Raw genomic sequence first — 20,168 nt, forward strand, 5'->3', positions numbered from 1 at the left:
AAGAACAAAGCTGGAGGCATAAGCTTCCCAGACTTCAGACAATACTGCAAAGCTACAGTATCAAAACAGCATGGTATTGGTGCAAAAACAGACATATGGATCAAGGGAACAGAATTCAGAGCCCAGAAATAAGCCCACACACCTACGGTCAATTAATCTTTGACAAAGGTGGCAAGAATACACAATTGAGAAATGACAAGTCTCTTCAGGAAGTGGTATTGGGAAAGCTGGACTACTGCATGTAAATCAGTGAAGTTAGAACACACCCTCACACCATACACAGTAAACTCAAAATGACTTAAAAACTTAAATATAAGACATAACACCATAAAACTAGAAGAGAACATAGGCAACACATTCTCTGACATAAATCATAGCAGTGTTTTCTTAGGTCTGTCTCCCAAGGCAATAGAAATAAAAGCAAAAATAAACAGATGGGATCTAATCAAACTTATAAGCTTTTGCACAGCAAAGGAAACCATAAACAAAATGAAGAGACAACCTACAGACTAGGAGAAAATATTTGCAAATGATGGGACCGACAAGGGATTAATTTCTAAAATATACAAACAGCTCATACAACTCAATAACAACAAAAAACAAACAACCCAATCAAAAAATGGACAGAATACCTAAACAGACATTTCTCCAAAGAGGACATATGGATGGCCAATATGCACATGAAAAGATGCTCAACATCACTAATTATTAGAGAAATGCAAATCAGAACTACAGTGAGGTATCACCTCACTCCAGTCAGAGTGGCCATCATCAAAAAGTGTACAAATAATAAATGCTGGAGAGGGTGTGGAGAAAAGGGAACCCTTCTGCACTGTTGGTGGGAATGTAAATTGGTGCAGCCATTGTGGAAAACAGTTTGGAAGTTCCTCAAAAAACTCAAAATAGAGTTGCCATATGATCTAGTGATCCCACTCCTAGGCATATATCCAGAGAAAACTGTAATTTGAAAAGACACATGCACCCCAGTGTTCATAGCAGCACTGTTTACAATAGCCAAGACATGGAAGCAACCTAAATGTCCATTGACAGATCAATGGGTAAAGAAGATGTGGTATGTGTACACATTTTCATTACTCCCAAAAGAAAATCTCGTACCCATTAGCATTCATTTCCCATTTCTTCCATCCCCTGGTAACCATTAATTTATTTTCTAACATTCTGGATTTGCCTATTCTGGACCTTTCATGTAAGTGGAATTGCAAAATATATGACCTTTTATGTCTGACTTCTTTCACTAAACACATTTTCAAGGTTCATCCATGTTATGGCATGTATCAGTATTTCATTCCTGTTGTCGTATAATTTAACTGTGTCCCAGAATAAAGCTCAAGAACATTCATAAGAATCTAAAAATATAGCACTTAATAATGTAGATTCACAATAGTCTGGCATCCAATAAAAAATTACCAAGCAAAGAAGCAGTAGAAAACAACCCATGATATCAACCTAGTACATTGTGCACTTTAAATTTATACAATGTTATATGTCAATTATATCTCAAGCTGGGGGCTAGGGGGTGGGGGGAACTGTTAATGTAACTATATTTTATGGAAGTTCAGGTTGAATATGTGTATAGACACATGGAAGATATTTAAAAACCCAAAACTCCTTAGGGATAAAAATATGTCCCAGTTGAAAAATAAACTGGATGGGATTAACAGCAGATTAGGCATTGTAGAAGGAAAGATGTGAACTTGAAGATATAGCAATAAAAGCTATCCAAAGTGAAACACAGAGAAAAGACTGTCAGAAAGTAAATAGAGGGCTTCCCTGGTGGCACAGTGGTTGTGAGTCCGCCTGCTGATGCAGGGGATACGGGTTCGTGCCCTGGTCCGGGAAGATCCCACATGCCGCGGAGTGGCTGGGCCCGTGAGCCATGGCCACTGAGCCTGCGCGCCCGGAGCCTGTGCTCCTCAATGGGAGAGGCCACAACAGTGAGAGGCCCGTGTACCGCCAAAAAAAAAAAAAAAAGTAAATAGAGTATTAGTGAGCTGTGGGGACAGCTTCAGGCAACCTGTAATATGTGTAATTGAAGTTCCTGATGTAAATCAGGATCTACACAGAGCAATTAAGTACACCAGAAATGATAACTATGTGGGTAAATATAAAGCTTTTTTAATAAAAATGTAAATCTCTTTAAAAGATAACTGTGTAAAGCAAAAATTACAAAAATTCATAGTGGGTTTATAACACATAGAAGTAAAATATATGACAGTAGTGTTCAGGCAAGGAGAGGAGAAATGAAAGTTATGAAAAGAGTAAAATTTGGGAAGGCAAAAGTGAAGCCATCATTCACAGAAGACATCATTATTCATATGGAAAATTCAAAAGAATCTACAGATAAACTCTTGGAATTAATAAGTGAATTTACCAAGGTGTCAGTATTAGATCAGTGTTGGATTTTAGAAGTCAGTTATTTTTCTGTGTATTAGCCATGGACAGTTAGAAAATACAATTTAAAAGATAATACTTACATTAGCATTCAAAAACGTCAAATACAGAGACACCTCATTTTATTGTTCTTGGCTGTATTGTGCTCCCCAGATATTGGGCTTTTTACAAACTGAAGGTTTGTGGCAACCCTATGTTGCCAGCTGATGGTTAGCATTTTTAACCAATAAAGTATTTTTAAATTAAGGTATATACATTGTTTCTGTAGACATAATGCTATTGCACACTTAATAGACTACAGTACATTGTAAACATAGCTTTTATATGCACTGGGAGACCAGAAAATTCGTGTGACTTGCTTTATTTCAATACTTGCTTTATTGCAGTGGTCTGGAACCAAACCTGCAATAACTCTGAGGTAGCTAGGATTAAATGAAAGATGAACTCTGCACAGAAAACTATAAAAAATTACTGAGAGAGAACAAAGGGTGTATAAATAAGTAGATATATAATTTTCATAGAGAAGATTATTTTAAAGAAGTCAGTTTTTCCTGAGTTTATCTACAGATATAATATCCCAATCAAAATTCCACAATGCTTTTTTTAGGGGAAGGAAGATAGTAGGAAATGACCAGCTGATTTTGAAAGATAAATGAGACTCCAAATGGTAAACAGTAGTTGAAGAAAATGCTGAAGAAAAATGTAAAAGTTAGAGGATTTATACTTCCAAATATCAAGAGTAAACCTACAATAATTGAAAGTAATATTGGCATAAGAATAGACAATTATGGAACAGAGTTCAGTGATGTCTTTCAACAAATGGTGCTGAATCAATAGAAAAGTGAGATTTTTTTCATGCACAAAAATCAATTTTAGATGGATTTGAGACCTTAATATAAATGATAAAGTTCTCAGTTGGATGAAAAAGAATAAAATATGTTTTAAAAAGTGGAATGAAGGAAGTAATAAAAGATTAAGAGAGCCGATGCTAACGCAACACACAACAAAGCTTTATGTAATCCTTTAGCTAAATTTACTGCAAAAGGACAGAAAAGGATACATACATTGTATGAAACCAGTCATTAACGGTAGAAGTCTGTATGGTGGTTACCTGTAACAGGAGATATGCGGATGGATAATGACTGGCTGGTGAATGATGATTGGGAGAGTTCATGAGTGGGCCTTCTGGTGTGCAGGTATGTTCTGTATCAGTGGTTCTCTGATCTGTGGGCACCTGAGTAACCAATACCCTTTTGGGGATTCCATGATAATACTAAAATGCTGTTTGCCTTTTCTTTATTTTTGTGTTTTCACAGATGCAGCAAAAGCAATAATATGTAAACATTAGCACAAGTCAAGGCAGTGACACCTGACTGTACTAGTAGTCATTGTATTCTTCACAACCACACACCCTTCAGATTAAAAAATATATATACTAGTTAAGAATATCCTTGGTGATGCAGGAAAAATAATTTTATTAAATTGTGACCTTTGAGTATACGTTTTTAAGAATCTGTGTGGTGAAATGGGAAGTACACATAAAACGCTTAAACTGTGTATACTGAAGTACAGTGGTTGCTTCAAGGAAGAGCATTTGTGTTGAACTAGCCACTTTGTTCATGGAGCATTGGTTTTACTTGAAAGAACAACTGACACTATTATTCAGATTTGGGTATTTGACAGATATTTTCTTGAAAATAAATAAAGTAAGCCTCTCACTTAAAGGAAAACAATTGACAGTATCTCTTGCCAGTGGTAAAATTTGAGCTTTTAAGCAAAACATACAGGTTCGGAAAACTTACATCCACCACAGTGAGTCTGATAGCTTCACAGTCTTCACACACTTTTCCAGTGAGATTATTGGTAATGTTAACAAGTGTGATGTTTTGATGTTGTGTAATGAAATATGTCAGTATTTGGAAGATTGGCATAATTTAGTGAATGATATTTTCCAAATGACCAATGCATAATGTTATAAAGTCATGCATGGGTAAATGATCCATTCAAAGTCTGAGGTGGAAAGTGGATTATAATGTAAAAGGGTATGAAAATTTATTCATATGGTTTCAGATTTTACATTGCAACTAATCTTTAAAAAATTGTCACTTGTCATATTTTTGTGTAGTATCAAAAAAGACTACTATCCACAGTTATCTGAAAAGTCTATTAAAATATGCTTCCCTTTTCCAAACACACACACACACACACATGTATATATATGATGCTGGGTTTTCTTTCTGTACTTCCACCTGAACAACATATTGCAACAGACAGAATGCAGAAGCAGATATGAGAATCTAGTTGTTTCCTGTTAAGCCAGGCTTGAAATTTACAAAAATGTAGAACAGTGGCACCCTTCTAACTTAACTTATTGAGAGAAAAAAAATTTTTTGTTAACATATAGTTGAGTTTGTAATAGTTATTTTTAAGTTAGTATTTAAAATTTTTTTTATTTCTAATATGCCAGTTATTGATAAATATATCAAAATAAGCAAAAGCTTCTTGACTCCTTAATACTTAAGACTGCAGAAGGGTTCTAAGATCAAAGTTTGAGAATTGCTGTTGATTACACGATTCCATGAGTATGCCTGTTTTATAATTAATAAACTATAACAACTCGTGTATTTTCCTCTCCATAATATGTTACATTTTAATAAAAATCTTATCCTCCTTAGCTATGAGGATTTGTCCAAGATGGTGGGAAGTATTTCTGACTTGAGTGATAGGTAACTAAGCATGGACAAGAGAGAATGAGCAGCCAACAGAATGACCATAGGATGCTTGTAATTTGCTGATATTGTATTGCTTAAGAGCCCATAAGGTTGAGTTTTTTTTTAAAAATGAAATTTACACTGGAAATATTGACCAGAAAAATCTTTTCCATAGTTTTATTTTCTCTCATTTTTCCTTATACTCTTTTCCCTTATTAGTTCCTAACAACATAATTGTTCCTAGCTAATGTGAATGTGAGACAGTTTAGTTTTGCCGTAAGTATTGAGGCATATATGCCTAGTTTTCCAGGTTTTGGCCTCTTTTGGCAAGTGAGCATTGAGCATGACCCCATTTTCAGCACAGACAGAAGGGTGGTAATAGCTCAATTGGTCATTAAATTCAGCAAGTGTTTATTATGTGTATACTGAGTAGAAAACATTATGCTGCTTATGATTATTTATTGGGGAACTCAAGTTGCTAACAGTCTAGTAGTGGATAAAAATTGGATAAAAATTAGTTACACCATAAAATCAAAAGTATTAATTTTTCCCACGAAAGTAGGAGCATAGAAAGGAAAATTGGTAGTAGCATCTGAATAGAACTTTAAAGGATAGTTAGACTAGTTTTCTGTTTTAAAAATATCTTTTTTGTTTCTAATTAAAAATGATAATGCACATTATAAATGTACTCAAGCATTGTAAAAATATACACTATCAGTGACAGAAGTCTTCAGGAATACCCAGCCCCCTGCCAGTTAACCATTGTTAACAGTTTGATACATAGTTCTTTCATGTCTAATGCATATGTTAGCATATTATTGTTATTTTAAACATCAGATCACATATTTATGATTCTACAATTGTGTTGGACAGTTAAGTTTACAGTTTTCAATATTTTAAAGACTATGATGCCTAAATTCTATTTTTTGTATTTTTTTTTGATGCCTAAGATTTTGAAAGAAGAAAACTGATTTTGCTTAAAGCTTGAGTAAAAATAAGTTTATGCATTATAGAAATATTTAACAGTAAAAATCTGTTATAATCCCCTCTTATTAAATGTCAATGAACTAATTATACCTTTTAGAAAGTTGAATTTATGTACCTCTGGATGGGATATATCCTTTAGTTTGAAAGTAAATTATCAATATTTCATGGTGAACATGGAGTTAAGTGATGTAGAGCATGGATTTGGGGTAGGTAAACACCAAAGGAAAGAACAATAACGTTTTGTTTTCCTTCCATCTACCAGGTTAGTTGTATTTTTGTAGAGTTGCTTAAAAAGTACTTTTTATAGTAGGAACTACTTATTCAGATGTTGCTGTTCTTTTCATTGTAGGTAACATTGTACAACACTGATCAGGATGGTAGTGATAGCCCACGCAGTAGCCTTAACAACAGTCTCTCAGATCAGAGTTTGGCATCTGTTAATTTGAACAGTGTTGGAAGTGTGCATAGTTACACACCGGTAAGTCTTGGTGAGGTTAACTCCTTTGTTGAGTACTCATTTAGAGCTTAAAACAGAACCAAACGTAATTGAAACGCAAATAAAAAGGGAAGATGTATATTTCTCACTGATCAAATTGATCATTAGCTTAGATAAGTAGAGCAGATTTCTATTATATTTTAGCAAGTTAGATACAAATATATTGTTGTACTATGTTATATATTTTGGTCTACTTCATCTGTTCTCTGTCCAAGTGAAACACAATTGGAATAGGAAAAGAATTTTTACTTTAGTCTTCTAAAGCTGTGTGTGATATTTTACAGTCCTTGGTAAAAGAGCTTAGAGGTTATGTATATCACCTAGTTTCCCAGAAACAGATCTAAGAAGGGGATTCTACAGACTCCAAAGGTTAGGATGACCTGGTACTCAGTTGTTAACCAGTCTTGTATTTTCAGTTTGGGTCTGGAAAACAAAGCTATGCTGTAAAGGGACCTGTGTGAGTATTCTTGCTCCTGTGCTGACCCTTCCCGTTATCTGATACTTCTTTTCAAATCATCTTGCAACTATCCTCCCCGGTAGACAGAACAGAGCCCGAGAGAGCCATATGCCACACTGTTCATGGTATAAATTTGATCTCATCAGATCTCTCCCTGTTCCAAGATGAGTAATAGGTAAAAACTTTACACAGAAAAAAGATATAAGGGGGAGGGAGGACCTGAAATAAGAAAATAACACGAGGGAAACAGAAATTCAGAGAGCAGTTTTAAAACTCACCTTGAATGTAGGAGAAGAGAAAGAAGACAACGCAAAACTGTTAACAGTGCTCTGGGGGAAAAATTTTTAAATATTTTTCGAGAATGCAGAAGAAACAGATAAAAGAATACCAATTATGTAAAAGAATATGATAGATGTGGAGAATTGTGAATTATAGGTGTCCCCAAATAGTTGGCACAGAAGCAGTTTTCAGAAGAAATAGAGAACAGAAGGGTTACTGAGTTCTAAGAAAAGTTAATGGGAAAAAAACTATATCTAGACACATCATGACAAATTTTTAAATTTCAGAAGTAATCATAGATACTGTAGCAGAAGAAATAAGGTACATTCAGAGAAACACAAATCATACCGCTCTTCCATAATACTAAATGCCAGAAGATGATGGAACACTTTATACAGAGTGTCAAGGGAATAGGTTTGGAATTATAAATATTATGCCCACCAAATTTTCATTCAGTTGTGAAGTCAAGAAAAAGACATTAATTCTTTGATACACAGAGTTTAGAAAGCATCCTACCCTTGTTTTCATGCACCCTTCCTGAAAAAAATTACGTATTTAGCTGATCAGGTGGTGAATTAAAGTACTCAGTAATGATGAAGTCATGTGCCATTGGTGGAGCCATTCCCCTACACAAAACTCGTATTTTTTCCATGTCATTGTAGACTCCTTGTGAGCATCATTTTGAAAGGCTGCATAAATCTATAGCCAGTGTTCATATCTTAATTTTTTCAAAACACTAAACCAAATGGTAGTTTGTTACTGCTTGATATGATCTTTAAGATATATTGCTGTTCATGTTTTATTTTATTTCTAGTTGTGCTGTCTTCAGAGATAATTCTTATTTTTTAGGTGTTCATGGTGCTCTTTTTCCTTCCATAGCTTGAGGCCCTGATCTATTCTGTTTTTCTCAGAATCTCCTTTTACCCTTCATTTCTTATTTTCCTTAACTTTCATTTAAAAAAGAAAAATTTACCTACAGTGAAGAGTTAGGTGTGTTGAAGTTCCTTGCTGCTTTGGGCAGTGCCATACAACCTGACTCACAGTATTTGAGTTTAAATACTTAAAGATTAATTGAATAAATGAATGAGAAATGTTAGTAGTTTCAGAGTATAGTGAGTTTGAGATGAAATTGCTTCTGTGGAAATCAAGATGAAGACTCCACAGAAACTGGAAGGGTTCCAGGCTTAGCCTATCACTTATTATGACCTTGGGAAGGTCCTTTAACTTTAAATTCTTCCCCCTACTGTGAAATGTGGAGGTTGGATTAGATTTCTGAGATTCTTCAAGACCTAAGTTAACAATTTGTGGTCTGTCCTTTTATGTATACCCAACTTAACAGATGATAGGAAAGCCAAAGACAGGGAAGTTAATTCCTTTGGATTCTAGAAACTGTTCTGATATTTTCAGTTTTATATCATATGTAACAAACCAATTCTGATATACAGCTATTAAATTACTAGTTTTTTTCTTTTAATGTTAGGTGACAAATCATCCAGAACCAGTCTCTCAGTCATTAACTCCTCAACAACAGCCACAGTACAACCTTTCAGACCGAGACAAACAACTACTTTTCTCAGAATATAATTTTGAAGATCTCAGTGCCTCATTTCGGAGCCTTTATAAGTCAGTTTTTGAGCAGTCACTTAGTCAACAAGGTAAGTTTTTTAATACCTCTTTTGTAATTTTTTATTAAAAGTTTTTAAAGAATTATTTTCACATTGCAGCTGTTATAGTTCTTTAATCTTAGAACATTACCATCATGATAAGGATTGAAGGTTCTTTGTGCCTTTACTGTAGTCTGTATATATTTTTATCATCGCACAAGAATGGCAGATAAATCTATCTCCTCATGCATGCCTACTTCGTTTGATTACTAGTGGTGTCCTGGAGCATTGTGTTAAAGGATTCTGACACTGCATTTATGCCATGTGGGAAAGACTGCCATGATTAATTAGTGATGTCTAGCATGTGAAGTGTTTGAGTGGTAAATGTTGCACCACAAGAATAGATGTGCCTTGCTTTTCTGTTCTGACTGCTGTTAGCAAAGAGATAACTTTTGGAATATGGTAGCACCAAATTTGCAGTTTCATGTACAGCACTTATAAGTGAACACATTAGTTAGTGGTCATTATTTTGTACAACATACTTAAATCAGATTTAACACTAAAAGTGATACTTGCTGAGATGTACTATTACATCTCAACCAAATGCTAGATTGTTGCTATTATGTAATACTGTCCTATTAGCTGCTGGTTTAATTTTAATCAGAGTCATTTAGTAGGATCAAGATGTCTCGTTGTTGTTCCACCATAGAACGAACACTAGTCAGAAGTTGTTGGGAACTCAAACATTGAAGCATTGCTTTGTTTGGCAGATTGACTATTTATACCCCAACTCAGAGGGTTTACCTGTTCACGGCAGTAGACAAAATAGACAAAAATCCCTGCCTTTAAAGAGTTTACATTTTAATACATATCATTGTCAGATATTATGAAAGTTAATGTTATATGTAAGTGTTATATATATTGATGAATATCAGTAGTTTGTTTAGGAAGTTGGTTTTCTGGTTAAAGTAAGAGTCGTGTATTTTCTCAAATTTTATATTAAATTTTCTATAAAAGTACAAAAAAAACCAAACTAAGACTTTGCTAAGCAGATCCAGCTTTGCTGATCATAGTAGAAAAATACTGGCTTTGAAATAACAATGGCGGCAATTTCTGAAACCCATAATGCTATTTCATTACACTAATAAAAAAAGAAAAGAGTATTGATAGGAATTCTGGGTTCTAGTCCAGGTTCTACCATCAAGTCAACTGAGTTAACTTCACTTCTTTAGACCTAAGCCTTCCCATTGTACAGTGAAGAAGATTAGACTAGACCAGTGCTTTCCAAATTGTCCTCTTTGGAGCTGTTGGGTTTTCTGGAGGTTTCAGAGAGAAGGGTGCAGATGAAGAGGGAGACCTAACAGGTTTCTTTTCATGGCTTCCCAGAAAACAACTTTACATTTATTAGTTTTACGTACTGGGCTTCTGAAAGATATTTTGTTTTGTTTTATTTTAAAAACAATTTGGGATTAAAAATGTTGGTAGAGATTATATCTGGGTGCCCTCTTAAAATGTTAGGACTTTATTGGAAATAGATAATGAAATAACTGCTTTCTTTCATCTTATTGTAGTAACCCTATAGATTCCCTGTAAATGACATTTTTCCCAGGGTTAAGGCAAGCACTTTTATTAACACTTCTACCTATAAAACCTTAATTCATTATGTTTTGAGATTATCTTATAATGTACTCTGATATAATTTTACTCCTAATAACAAGTATGAGAATACTTTTATTTTTGTTTAAAAATTTTGATTCTTTTATTGGCTGACAGTATGGTATGGGACTTTATTTTCATTTCATTCAAGTAAAACTTTTATGTGTTTGGTTCAGCAAAACATTATATGTTATCTTCTGGGATATGAAAATAGTGTAGTTATATAGAACCACATGTTGCAATAAGGTTTGTTAAAGTGAGTGTCTACCTGCAAACCAAACATACATTATTTTTAACATTAAGCACTTCTGGCCTAATCATCATTATCATCATAGTGGCTAATATTTACTGAGCTAAACCTGCAGCCTGCACTTGTACCATGGCACGTAATCCTCACAACAACTCTACGAAGCAGGTACTATTATCATACCCATTTATAATTGAGGTAATTGTGGCTTGGAGAAGTTAATAATTCTCCAGAGTTACCAAGTGTGTAAATTGTAGTGCAGAGATTTTAATTCCTCTTTTCTGATGTTAAGAAATATGTAATCTTAACCCCTAAACTGTGTCTGTCTCAACAATGTTCCATAAGAGTAATGAAAAAGAGCAGTGGAGATGGCTGTTTTGTTTTGCTTAGTCTTAAGGATTCTAGCCATCTTGGACTTAAAGTTTTTGGAGTAGTCAGAGAAAGAGATCAGAAATAACGGCTTTATTTCTACCCTCCTCTTTTGTCAAAGGTCTTCAGACCTATAGAGAACCATCCTCAATGTGACCCAACACCTCTCCCACTTTTCCCTTAACATTTTACTCATCTTTCAAGACTCAATCCAGATATTGCCTTTTCAAGGAAAGCTTCTCTGTATTTCAGAGCCCCTTCCTAGGTAAAACAGGGAAGAAGCAGAGTTCCTGTATTCCCTCTGTATACTTTCGCCTTAGTACTTAAAGTGTTGGACGTAATCTCCTCAAGTGTCTGTCTCTTCCACTGGACCACGAGCTACTTGAGGGCAGAGAATGATGTTTCTTCTTGGTAGCCCCAGAGCCCAGGGTATGGTGGATACTCCATCAGTACTTGTTAAGCTGAGCCAAAATCGCTTCCTGACAGCATATACCTTTTGCTCTGTAAATAATTCTGCAAATGTTTGTTATAAGGTATAACTGAAATCTGACCATCAGTGATCTTGCTTTGTCTGTTTTCAGGTTTGATGAACATCCCTTCTGAATCTTCCCAGCAGTCCCACACTTCTTGTTCCTATCAGCACTCTCCCAGCAGTACAGTGAGCTCTCACCCACACAGCAACCAAAGCAGCCTGACCAACAGTCATGGCAGTGGCCTCAACACCACAGGCAGTAATTCAGTTGCACAGGTCTCACTGTCCCACCCCCAGATGCATACACAGCCATCTCCACATCCGTCCCATCGACCGCATGGTTTACCACAGCATCCACAGCGTCCCCAGCACCCAGCACCACACCCGCAGCAACACAGCCAGCTCCAGTCCCCTCACCCCCAGCATCCCTCTCCACACCAGCACGTACAGCACCATCCGAACCATCAGCATCAGACGTTAGCACATCAGGCACCGCCTCCACCACAACAGGTATCCTGTAATTCTGGTAAGTTTTTGTCTTCTGACGTATGTTTGGCTAACTGTGAATTTGGATCTGTTATCTGGGGCTTATATATATTTTCTACCAGTACTCTTCTTATCCATCTTCTTTTGTGTTTCCTTGCCATAGTCCTAGAGTTGTAAGTCCTTCAGTCTATAGATTCACCTGGATATTGTCTTGATTACAATTTATGTGGTAGCATAGGCAAACTCAGCAACCTCTGCAGGTTTTGGTTTTAACTCTTGTCCTTCTGGAAAACAAGTGTTTTTGTGAGCGTTTGAAAGAAGAATGGAATGCACAGTCTGTCTGCAATCTATTGTGATTTAGTGTGGTATAGAAGAAAGAGTATAGATTTATGTCTGAAAGACCTGTATTCAAATCCTCATTATGGATCTTTATGACCTTTGGTGCATTAACTCTTTTGGTCTTATTATTTTGTTAGCTGTAGAACAACACTGGTATACAGTGTTGTTATGAGGATCATATTGAGGATACAAAATATGAAATGCCTAGTCTAGTACCTTGCATTTACGTATTCAGTGAATGTTCCCACTTTTTCTTTCTTTGCATATTCCTGCCAAGTATTTCATTTAGAATGATAGATTCATACCCTGATTTTAAAAGAAAAAAAAATGTCTGTTGCTCTTAAGATAGGTCTTGATGGTTTCTGGTGAGATGCTTAACTGACATTGCTCACAGACCAGGCAGTCTCTGCACTGCAGAACTCCAGAGGGTACCACAGACATAGACTACAAGGTGATGGGGCCTCTTGGAATGGTGCAGAGTACAGCTGGGTTCAAGTCTTGGATTCATCATAGTGGCCTTGCTAAGTCATGCCTCCTCTGTAGGTTCAATTTCTTTTGTTTGTAAAATGCAGGGAAATAATACCTTTCCTGCCTGTCTCACAGAGCAGATTGCCCCAGTGCATGATATGATGGGTTTGAATCCATTTGTAAAACTGGATTGGGATCGGCCAATATCAGGAGTAAGGCCAGCTCAAACTTTTGCTATCCAGGATTTATAATACTGCCAATATTATTTTTATAGGCGTTTCAAATGATTGGTATGCAACGCTTGATATGCTAAAAGAAAGCTGTCGAATTGCCAGCAGTGTTAACTGGTCAGATGTAGACCTTTCACAGTTCCAAGGTGAGTATTGGTTCCTTTGGACTTATAACCAAATACACTTATCATGTGTTTTTGAATAGATTTTAAGTCTCTTTTTAGTGGAAATAAGCATCTCCTTATATAGTGTTTCTTTTGCAGTTGGTAGTATGCTTAAAAACAACACTTGGAAAATTCGTGATTAAGCCTTTCAGCCAGTTGATGTAGCGGAGGTTCACAGACAAGAGTTGTGAAGGAAATTTGGCCACATTTAAAAGAATCAGATTTTGAATAATTTTTAAAATGTCATTCTTCATTGCATGGGCAGAAGATTACCAGTGGAAATTTTGAGGGCTGAAAAAAAGAAGTGCTGTTTTCTTTGCAGTGTTTGCAGAACCATGCTAACTGTATTTCTAATGCTTTCCTCATAGGTTTGATGGAGAGTATGAGACAGGCAGATCTCAAGAACTGGTCTTTAGATCAGGTTCAATTTGCTGATCTCTGTTCTTCTCTTAATCAGTTCTTTACACAAACTGGCCTTATCCACTCACAGAGTAATGTTCAGCAGAATGTCTGTCATGGTGCCATGCATCCAACAAAACCTTCCCAACACATTGGAACAGGTATGGATTTAATTATCTTCTTGATTTTCTCTTTTTCTCATTCATATGAAATTCAGTAACTGTCTGGGGCAACTTGATATGTTGTTAATGATAGCAGTGATCCATTTATATCTTTTTATTTCTAAGAAATGAATGAAATCAAGTAATTTATTTAAGATATATCTTAGAAAAATTGAGATAAAAGAGACTATGTTTTTCTGTCATGATTTACATGATTATCTTATTGTTTATAATTGACTTTCCTTTGTGAATTTTAACCTTTCAAGTTACCAAACAAGAATTAAATGTCTTAAAGATATGTACATTTTAATTTTAATAAGAACATAGTTATGAGGTGTTACCAATTTAAATCTGTATAGACTTGCAATGAAAATCAATACATCTTTATATATCTTCTAAGAATGTTAAAAAAAATTAAAGTTCAGAGTGTATATGAAGAGTATACATAACGGTAGTCTCATTTATGTTTTACTCTGAACTCAAAATTGGTGCTTTGTATTTTTTCATCTCACTTTCTTCCTTTATTTTTTACCCTTGTAGCCATCTCCTTTACTCTGATTGCAGAGCCTACAGTTTTCTCAAGTTTACATTCTGTGTTTAATATCCAAGTTCTTTCTCTCTTCATTTTAATTTCTTGATGCCTTTATCTCCAAGTTTTCTTTTCTGTACATTGTCTTGTTTTTAGAGTTGATGCTAAAAAGCTCTCTTTTCTATCCTGAGTGGCTTCCTTCAGTCATTATCCTAAATTATTTCACATACTTGGTCTTTCTAAGTTCTCAAGATCCCTAGTCCTTTTTGTGAAATCTTCATTTGTGTCTTTTGATACAAAAGAAATCTTCCATCTTTGCTTCTTCCACTTGAATAGCTTACCTAACTTGAAAGTCTCAGTGGTTGTGTGATTTTGGTGGCTTATTCATTTCATAAATCATATTCATAGAAGAGCCTTATTCAATGCCTGGCATATATAGGAGGTACTTAGTATTAACCGAATTTATTGAATGCCCTCTATGTGCCAGATACTAAGCCACTAAACTTTTTTTTTTTAAATAACGCTTTAGCTTCTCTCTCTCCTTTTGTCACTTCTTTTTTGGTTCCTGTTAAAATAAATTGCAAAAAATTTATTTTTATTGTGGTAAAATACACATAAAATTCACTGTCCCAATCATCCTTAAGTGTGCAGTTCAGTGGTATTTAAATACATTCATAATGTTGTGCAATTATCAACACCATCCATCTCCATAACTCTTTTCATTTTTGTAAAGCAAATACTCTATACTTACTCAACAAGACCTCTCCACCCATTTCATCCCTTCATCAGCCTGTGGCAACCAACATTCTAGTTTTTGTGTCTTGAGTTTTAACTATTCTAAGTACCTCGTGTAAGTGGAATCATACAATGTCTGTCTTTTTGTGGCTGTCACTTAGCATAATGTCTTCAAGGTTCATCCATATTGTAGCATATGTTAGAGTTTTCTTCATTTTTAAGGCTGAATATATGTATAAGGCTATTTTTAAGACTATTGTACATATAATACATACCACATTTTGCTTATCCATTCATCTGTTAATGAACACTTGGGTTGCTGCCATGTTTTAGCTATTGTGAATAATGTTGCTGTGAGCATGAGTGGACAGATCTTTTCAAGACCCTGCTTTCAATTATTTTGGGTATATACTCAGAAGTGGAATTGCTAGATCCTACGGTAATTCTATGTTTCATATTTTGAGGAACCATCATACTGTTTTTCTCAGCAGCTGTACCATTTTACATTTCCACTAACAATCATAAGGGTTCCATTTTTCTCTATCCTCACCAACATTTGTTATTTTCTTTTCTTTTGTTTTTAATAGCTTTGCCCATTTCTTGATTGGGTTTTTGTTGCTGCTGAGTTTTAGGAATTCTCTATATTTCTGGGTATTAACTCCTTACCAGATATATGATTTGCAAATACTTCTCCCATTCTTTTTTTTTTCTTTTTTACTGTGTTGTTAGTGTCTTTTTTTTTCTTCTTTTGTTGTGTATGCCTTTGGTATAGTATCCAAGAAATCATTATGGAATTCAATGTCATGAAGCTCTTGCCCTCTGTTTTCTTCTAAGAGTTTTAAAGTTTTAGGTCTTACATGTAAGTCTGACCCATTTTGAGTGAATTTTTGTATATGGTGTTATATAAGGGTCCAGTTTCTTTTGTGTGTGGATATCCAATTGTCCTATTACCATTTCTTGAAAGACTGTCTTTTCCCCATTGAACGGTGTTGACACCTTGTCAGAAATCATTTTGACTACATATGTGTGTATTGCTGGGTTCTCTATTCTGTTCCATTGGTCTTTATGCCAGTACACTGTCTGACTGTAGTAGCTTTGTAGTAAGTTTTGAAATCAGGAAGTGTGAGTCTTCCAGCTTTGCTGTTCTTTTTCAAGATAGTTTTGGCTATTCACAGTCCCATGAGCTTCCATATGAATTTTAGGATGGGATTTTCTATTTCTGCAAAAAAAGTCATCGAGATTTTTGATATGGATTACATTGAATCTGTAGATTGCTTTGACATCTTAACAATATTGTCTTGCAGTCCATGAACATGAGATTCATTTCTATTTATTTATGTCTTTAATTTCTTCAGCAATGTTTTTTAGTTTTCATTGTACAAGTTTTTCATCTCTGTAATTAATTTATTCCTAAGTAGTTTATTCTTTTTGATCTCATTGAAAAATGGAATTGTTTTTGTAATTTCCTTTTCAGATTGTTCATTGTTTGTATATAGAAATGTGACTGAATTTTGCATGTTGACTTTGTATCCTACTACTTTGCTGAATTCATTTATTCTAACAGTTTTTCTGTGTGTAATCTTTAGGGATTTTTATGTATGAGATTATATCTGTGAACAGAGATAAATTTACTTCTCCCTTTTTAGTTTGGATGCCTTTTATTTCTCTTTCTTGCCTAATTGCTCTGGCTAGAACTTCTAGTACTATGTTGAATAGAAGTGGTGAAAGTGGACATCTTTGCTTTGTTCCTGATCTTAGAGGAAAAGCTTTCAGTCTTTCACCACTGAATATGATGTTCACTGTGGGATTTTCGTACATGGCTTTTGTTATGTTGAAGTAGTTTCCTTCTATTCCTAATTTGTTGAGTGTTTTTATCATGAAAGGTGTTGACTTTTGTCAGATACTTTTTCTGTGTCAGTTGAGATGATCATGTGGGTTTTTATCCCCTTCATTCTGTTAATGTGGTATGTTACACTGGTCAGTTTTTATATGTTGCACTGTTCTTGTATTCCAGGAATAAATCTCACTTGGTCATGCATGGTGTGCATAATCCTTCTATCATGTTACTGGATTCATTTTGCTATTGTCTTAAGAATTTTTGCATCAAGGTTCATAAGGGATATTGGTCTGTAGTTTTAGTTCTTCTTTAAATGTTTGGTAGAATTCACCCATGAAGCCATCAGATCCAGGGATTTTCTTTGTACAGGAAATTTTTGATTAAGTATTCAATCTTCTTACTCGTTATAGGTCTATTCAGATTTTTGTCTTTCTTCATGATTCAGTCTGTGTTGACTTTGTGTTTCTAGGAATTTGTCTGTTTCATCTAAGTTGTCCAGTTTGTTGGTATACGGTTGTTCAAAGAACTCTCTTATCCTTTTTATTTCTGTAGAATCAATAGTAATGTCACCACTTTCAGTTCTCATTTGAGTCCTTTTTTTCTTAGTCCATTTAGTTAAAGGTTTGTCACTTTATTGATTTTTTTTCAAAGAACCAACTTTTGGTGTTAAAGATTTTTCTCTGATGTTTTTCTGTTCTCTATTTCATTTATCTCTGCTCTAATCTTTATTATTTCTTCCTTTCTGTTAGCTTTGGGTTTGGTTTCTTCTTCTTTTTTAGGTCTGTTTTTTAATGTAAGTCTTTATAGCTATAAATTTCCCCCTTAACACTGCTTTTGCTGTTTCCTGTGAGCTTTGGTATGTTGTATTTTTGTTTTCCTTCATCTCTAAGTATGTTCTAATTCCCCTTGTAATTTCTTCTTTAATCCATTGGTTAAGTGTGTGTTGTTTAATTTCCACAAATCTGATAATTTTCCATTTTTACTTCTGTTTTTGATTTCTAACTTCATCCTGCTATGGTCAGAGAAGATACTTTGTATGGTACCTATCATTTAAAATCCATTGAGACTTGATTTGTAGCCTAACATATGGTCTGTTCTGGAAAATGTCCCATGTGCACTTGAGAAGAATGTGTATGCTGTTGTTGTTGGGTAGAATGTTCTATATATGCCTGTTAGATCAGGTTGATTTATTGTGTTAAATCCTCTATTTGCTTATCTTCTGTCTGGTTATTTTATCCATTATTGAGATAATGGGTATTTAAGTCTCCAACTGTAATTGTAGAGTTGTTTATTTCTCCTTTCAGTTCTGTCAGTTTTTGCTTCATATGTTTTACAGTATGTTATTAGGTGCATAAATGTTTGTAACTGTTCTGTCTTCTTGCTGTATTGCACCTTTTGTTGATATATAATGTCCTTCTTTACAAGAAATAGGACTTCACAAGACATCTCTTGTAACATTTTTTGATTTAAAGTCTATTTTGTCTGATATTAGTACAACAATCCCTGTTCTCCTTTGGTTACTATTTGCATGGAATATCTTTTTTCATCCTTTCACTTTCAATCTGTTTGTGTCTTTGGATCTCAAGTGAGTCTTCTATAGTCAGCATATGGTTGGATCATGTGTTCTTATCCACTTCTGCCAATTCTGTCTTTTGATTGGAGGGTTTAATCCATTTATATTTAAAAGAATTACTGGTAAGGGGTGACTTCTGTGTTTTGCTATTTCTTTGCTATGCCTTGTAGCTTTTTTGTCCCTTATTTCCTGCATTACTGTCTTCTTTTGTGTTTAGTTAATTTTTTGTAGTGAAATGTTTAAATTCCTTTCTCATTTCTTCTTGTGTATATTCTGTAGCTCTTTGTGGTTACCTTGGGGATTGCATTTAACATCCTAAAGTTTCAACACTCTAATTTGAATTTATACCAATGTAACTTCTATAACATGCAAAAACTCTGCTCCTTTTCGGCTCCACTTCCACCTCTTTTGGTTGTTGATGTCTCAAAATTACATTTTTCTACATTGTGTGGCCCAAAACATGTACTAATAATTATTTCAAATGCATTAATCTCTTAAATCATGTAGACAACAGTATGTGAAGTTACAAGCCAAAGTTACAATAATATGAGCTTTTATACTAATAGTTTTTAGAAAACATTTTAGCCTCTTAAATCATGTATAGAACAAAAAGTGGAGTTAAAAATCATTGTTATGATAATGCTATCTCTATAATTGCCCATGTATTTACCTTCATTGAGATCTTTACTTTTTTCATACGGCTTTGTGTTACTGTGTAGTGTCCTTTCATTTCTTCCTGCAGGACTCTCTTGAGCATTATTTTCCGGGGCAGGTCTAACAGTAACAAACTCTCTTAGCTTTTATTTATCTGGGAATGTCTTAATTTCTCTCTCACTCTTGAAAGGACACTTTTACCAGGTATAGGATTCTTTGTTAACACTTTTCTTTTAGCACTTTGAATAGATTGGCCCACTACCTCTGGCCTGTAAAACTTCTGATGAGAAATCTGCTTATAATCTTATTAAGGATCCCTTATATGTGCCAAGTCACTTCTCTCTTGCTGCTTTCAGCATTCTCTCTATATCTTTGGCTTTTGAAAATGTGATTATAATGTGTCTTGGTGTGGGTCCCTTTGACTTCATCTTACCTGGAGTTCGTTGAGCTTCTTGGATGTTTATATTCCTGTCTTACATCAAATTTAGGAAGTTTTCAGCTCTTACTTGTTCAGATATTCTTTCGGCCCCTTCTTCTCTCTCTTCTCCTAGGACTCCCACAATGCATAATTGGTCTGCTTGATAGTGTCTCATAGGTCCCTTAGGCCCTGTTTGCTTTTCTTCAGTCTGTTTTCTTTCTGTTAATCAGCCTTGATAATTTCCATTGTCCTATCCTGTCTTCACATTTGCTGATTCTTTCTTCTGCCTGCTCTTCTTTGAGTCCCTTAAGTGAATTTTTAATTTCAGTTATTGTACTTTTCAGTTCCAGAATTTCTTTTTGGTTTCTTTTTATGTTTTCTCTTTGTTGATATTTCATTGTGTTCATGCATTGCTTTCTTAATTTTCTCCACATCTTCCTTTAGTCTTTGAACATCTGTAAAGTTGTTTTAAAATCTTTGCGTAG

At 34.8% G+C, this 20,168-nt stretch overlaps 1 protein-coding gene across 2 annotated transcripts in view; it reads left to right on the forward strand.

Annotated features, from left to right (window-relative positions):
• Positions 1 to 20,168, forward strand: part of FOXJ3 (forkhead box J3) — a 134,535-nt gene that overhangs the window by 105,186 nt on the left and 9,181 nt on the right. For both annotated transcript variants that reach the window (XM_081225816.1, XM_081225817.1), the window contains 5 exons: positions 6,460 to 6,588; positions 8,823 to 8,997; positions 11,800 to 12,216; positions 13,258 to 13,359; positions 13,746 to 13,937. In XM_081225816.1, the coding sequence (XP_081081942.1) occupies positions 6,460 to 6,588; positions 8,823 to 8,997; positions 11,800 to 12,216; positions 13,258 to 13,359; positions 13,746 to 13,937 (1,015 nt within the window). The remainder of the gene's footprint in view (positions 1 to 6,459; positions 6,589 to 8,822; positions 8,998 to 11,799; positions 12,217 to 13,257; positions 13,360 to 13,745; positions 13,938 to 20,168) is intronic.

Source organism: Mesoplodon bidens (assembly GCF_964165515.1).
Source record: "Mesoplodon bidens genome assembly, chromosome: 2".
Lineage (NCBI taxonomy): Eukaryota > Metazoa > Chordata > Mammalia > Artiodactyla > Ziphiidae > Mesoplodon > Mesoplodon bidens.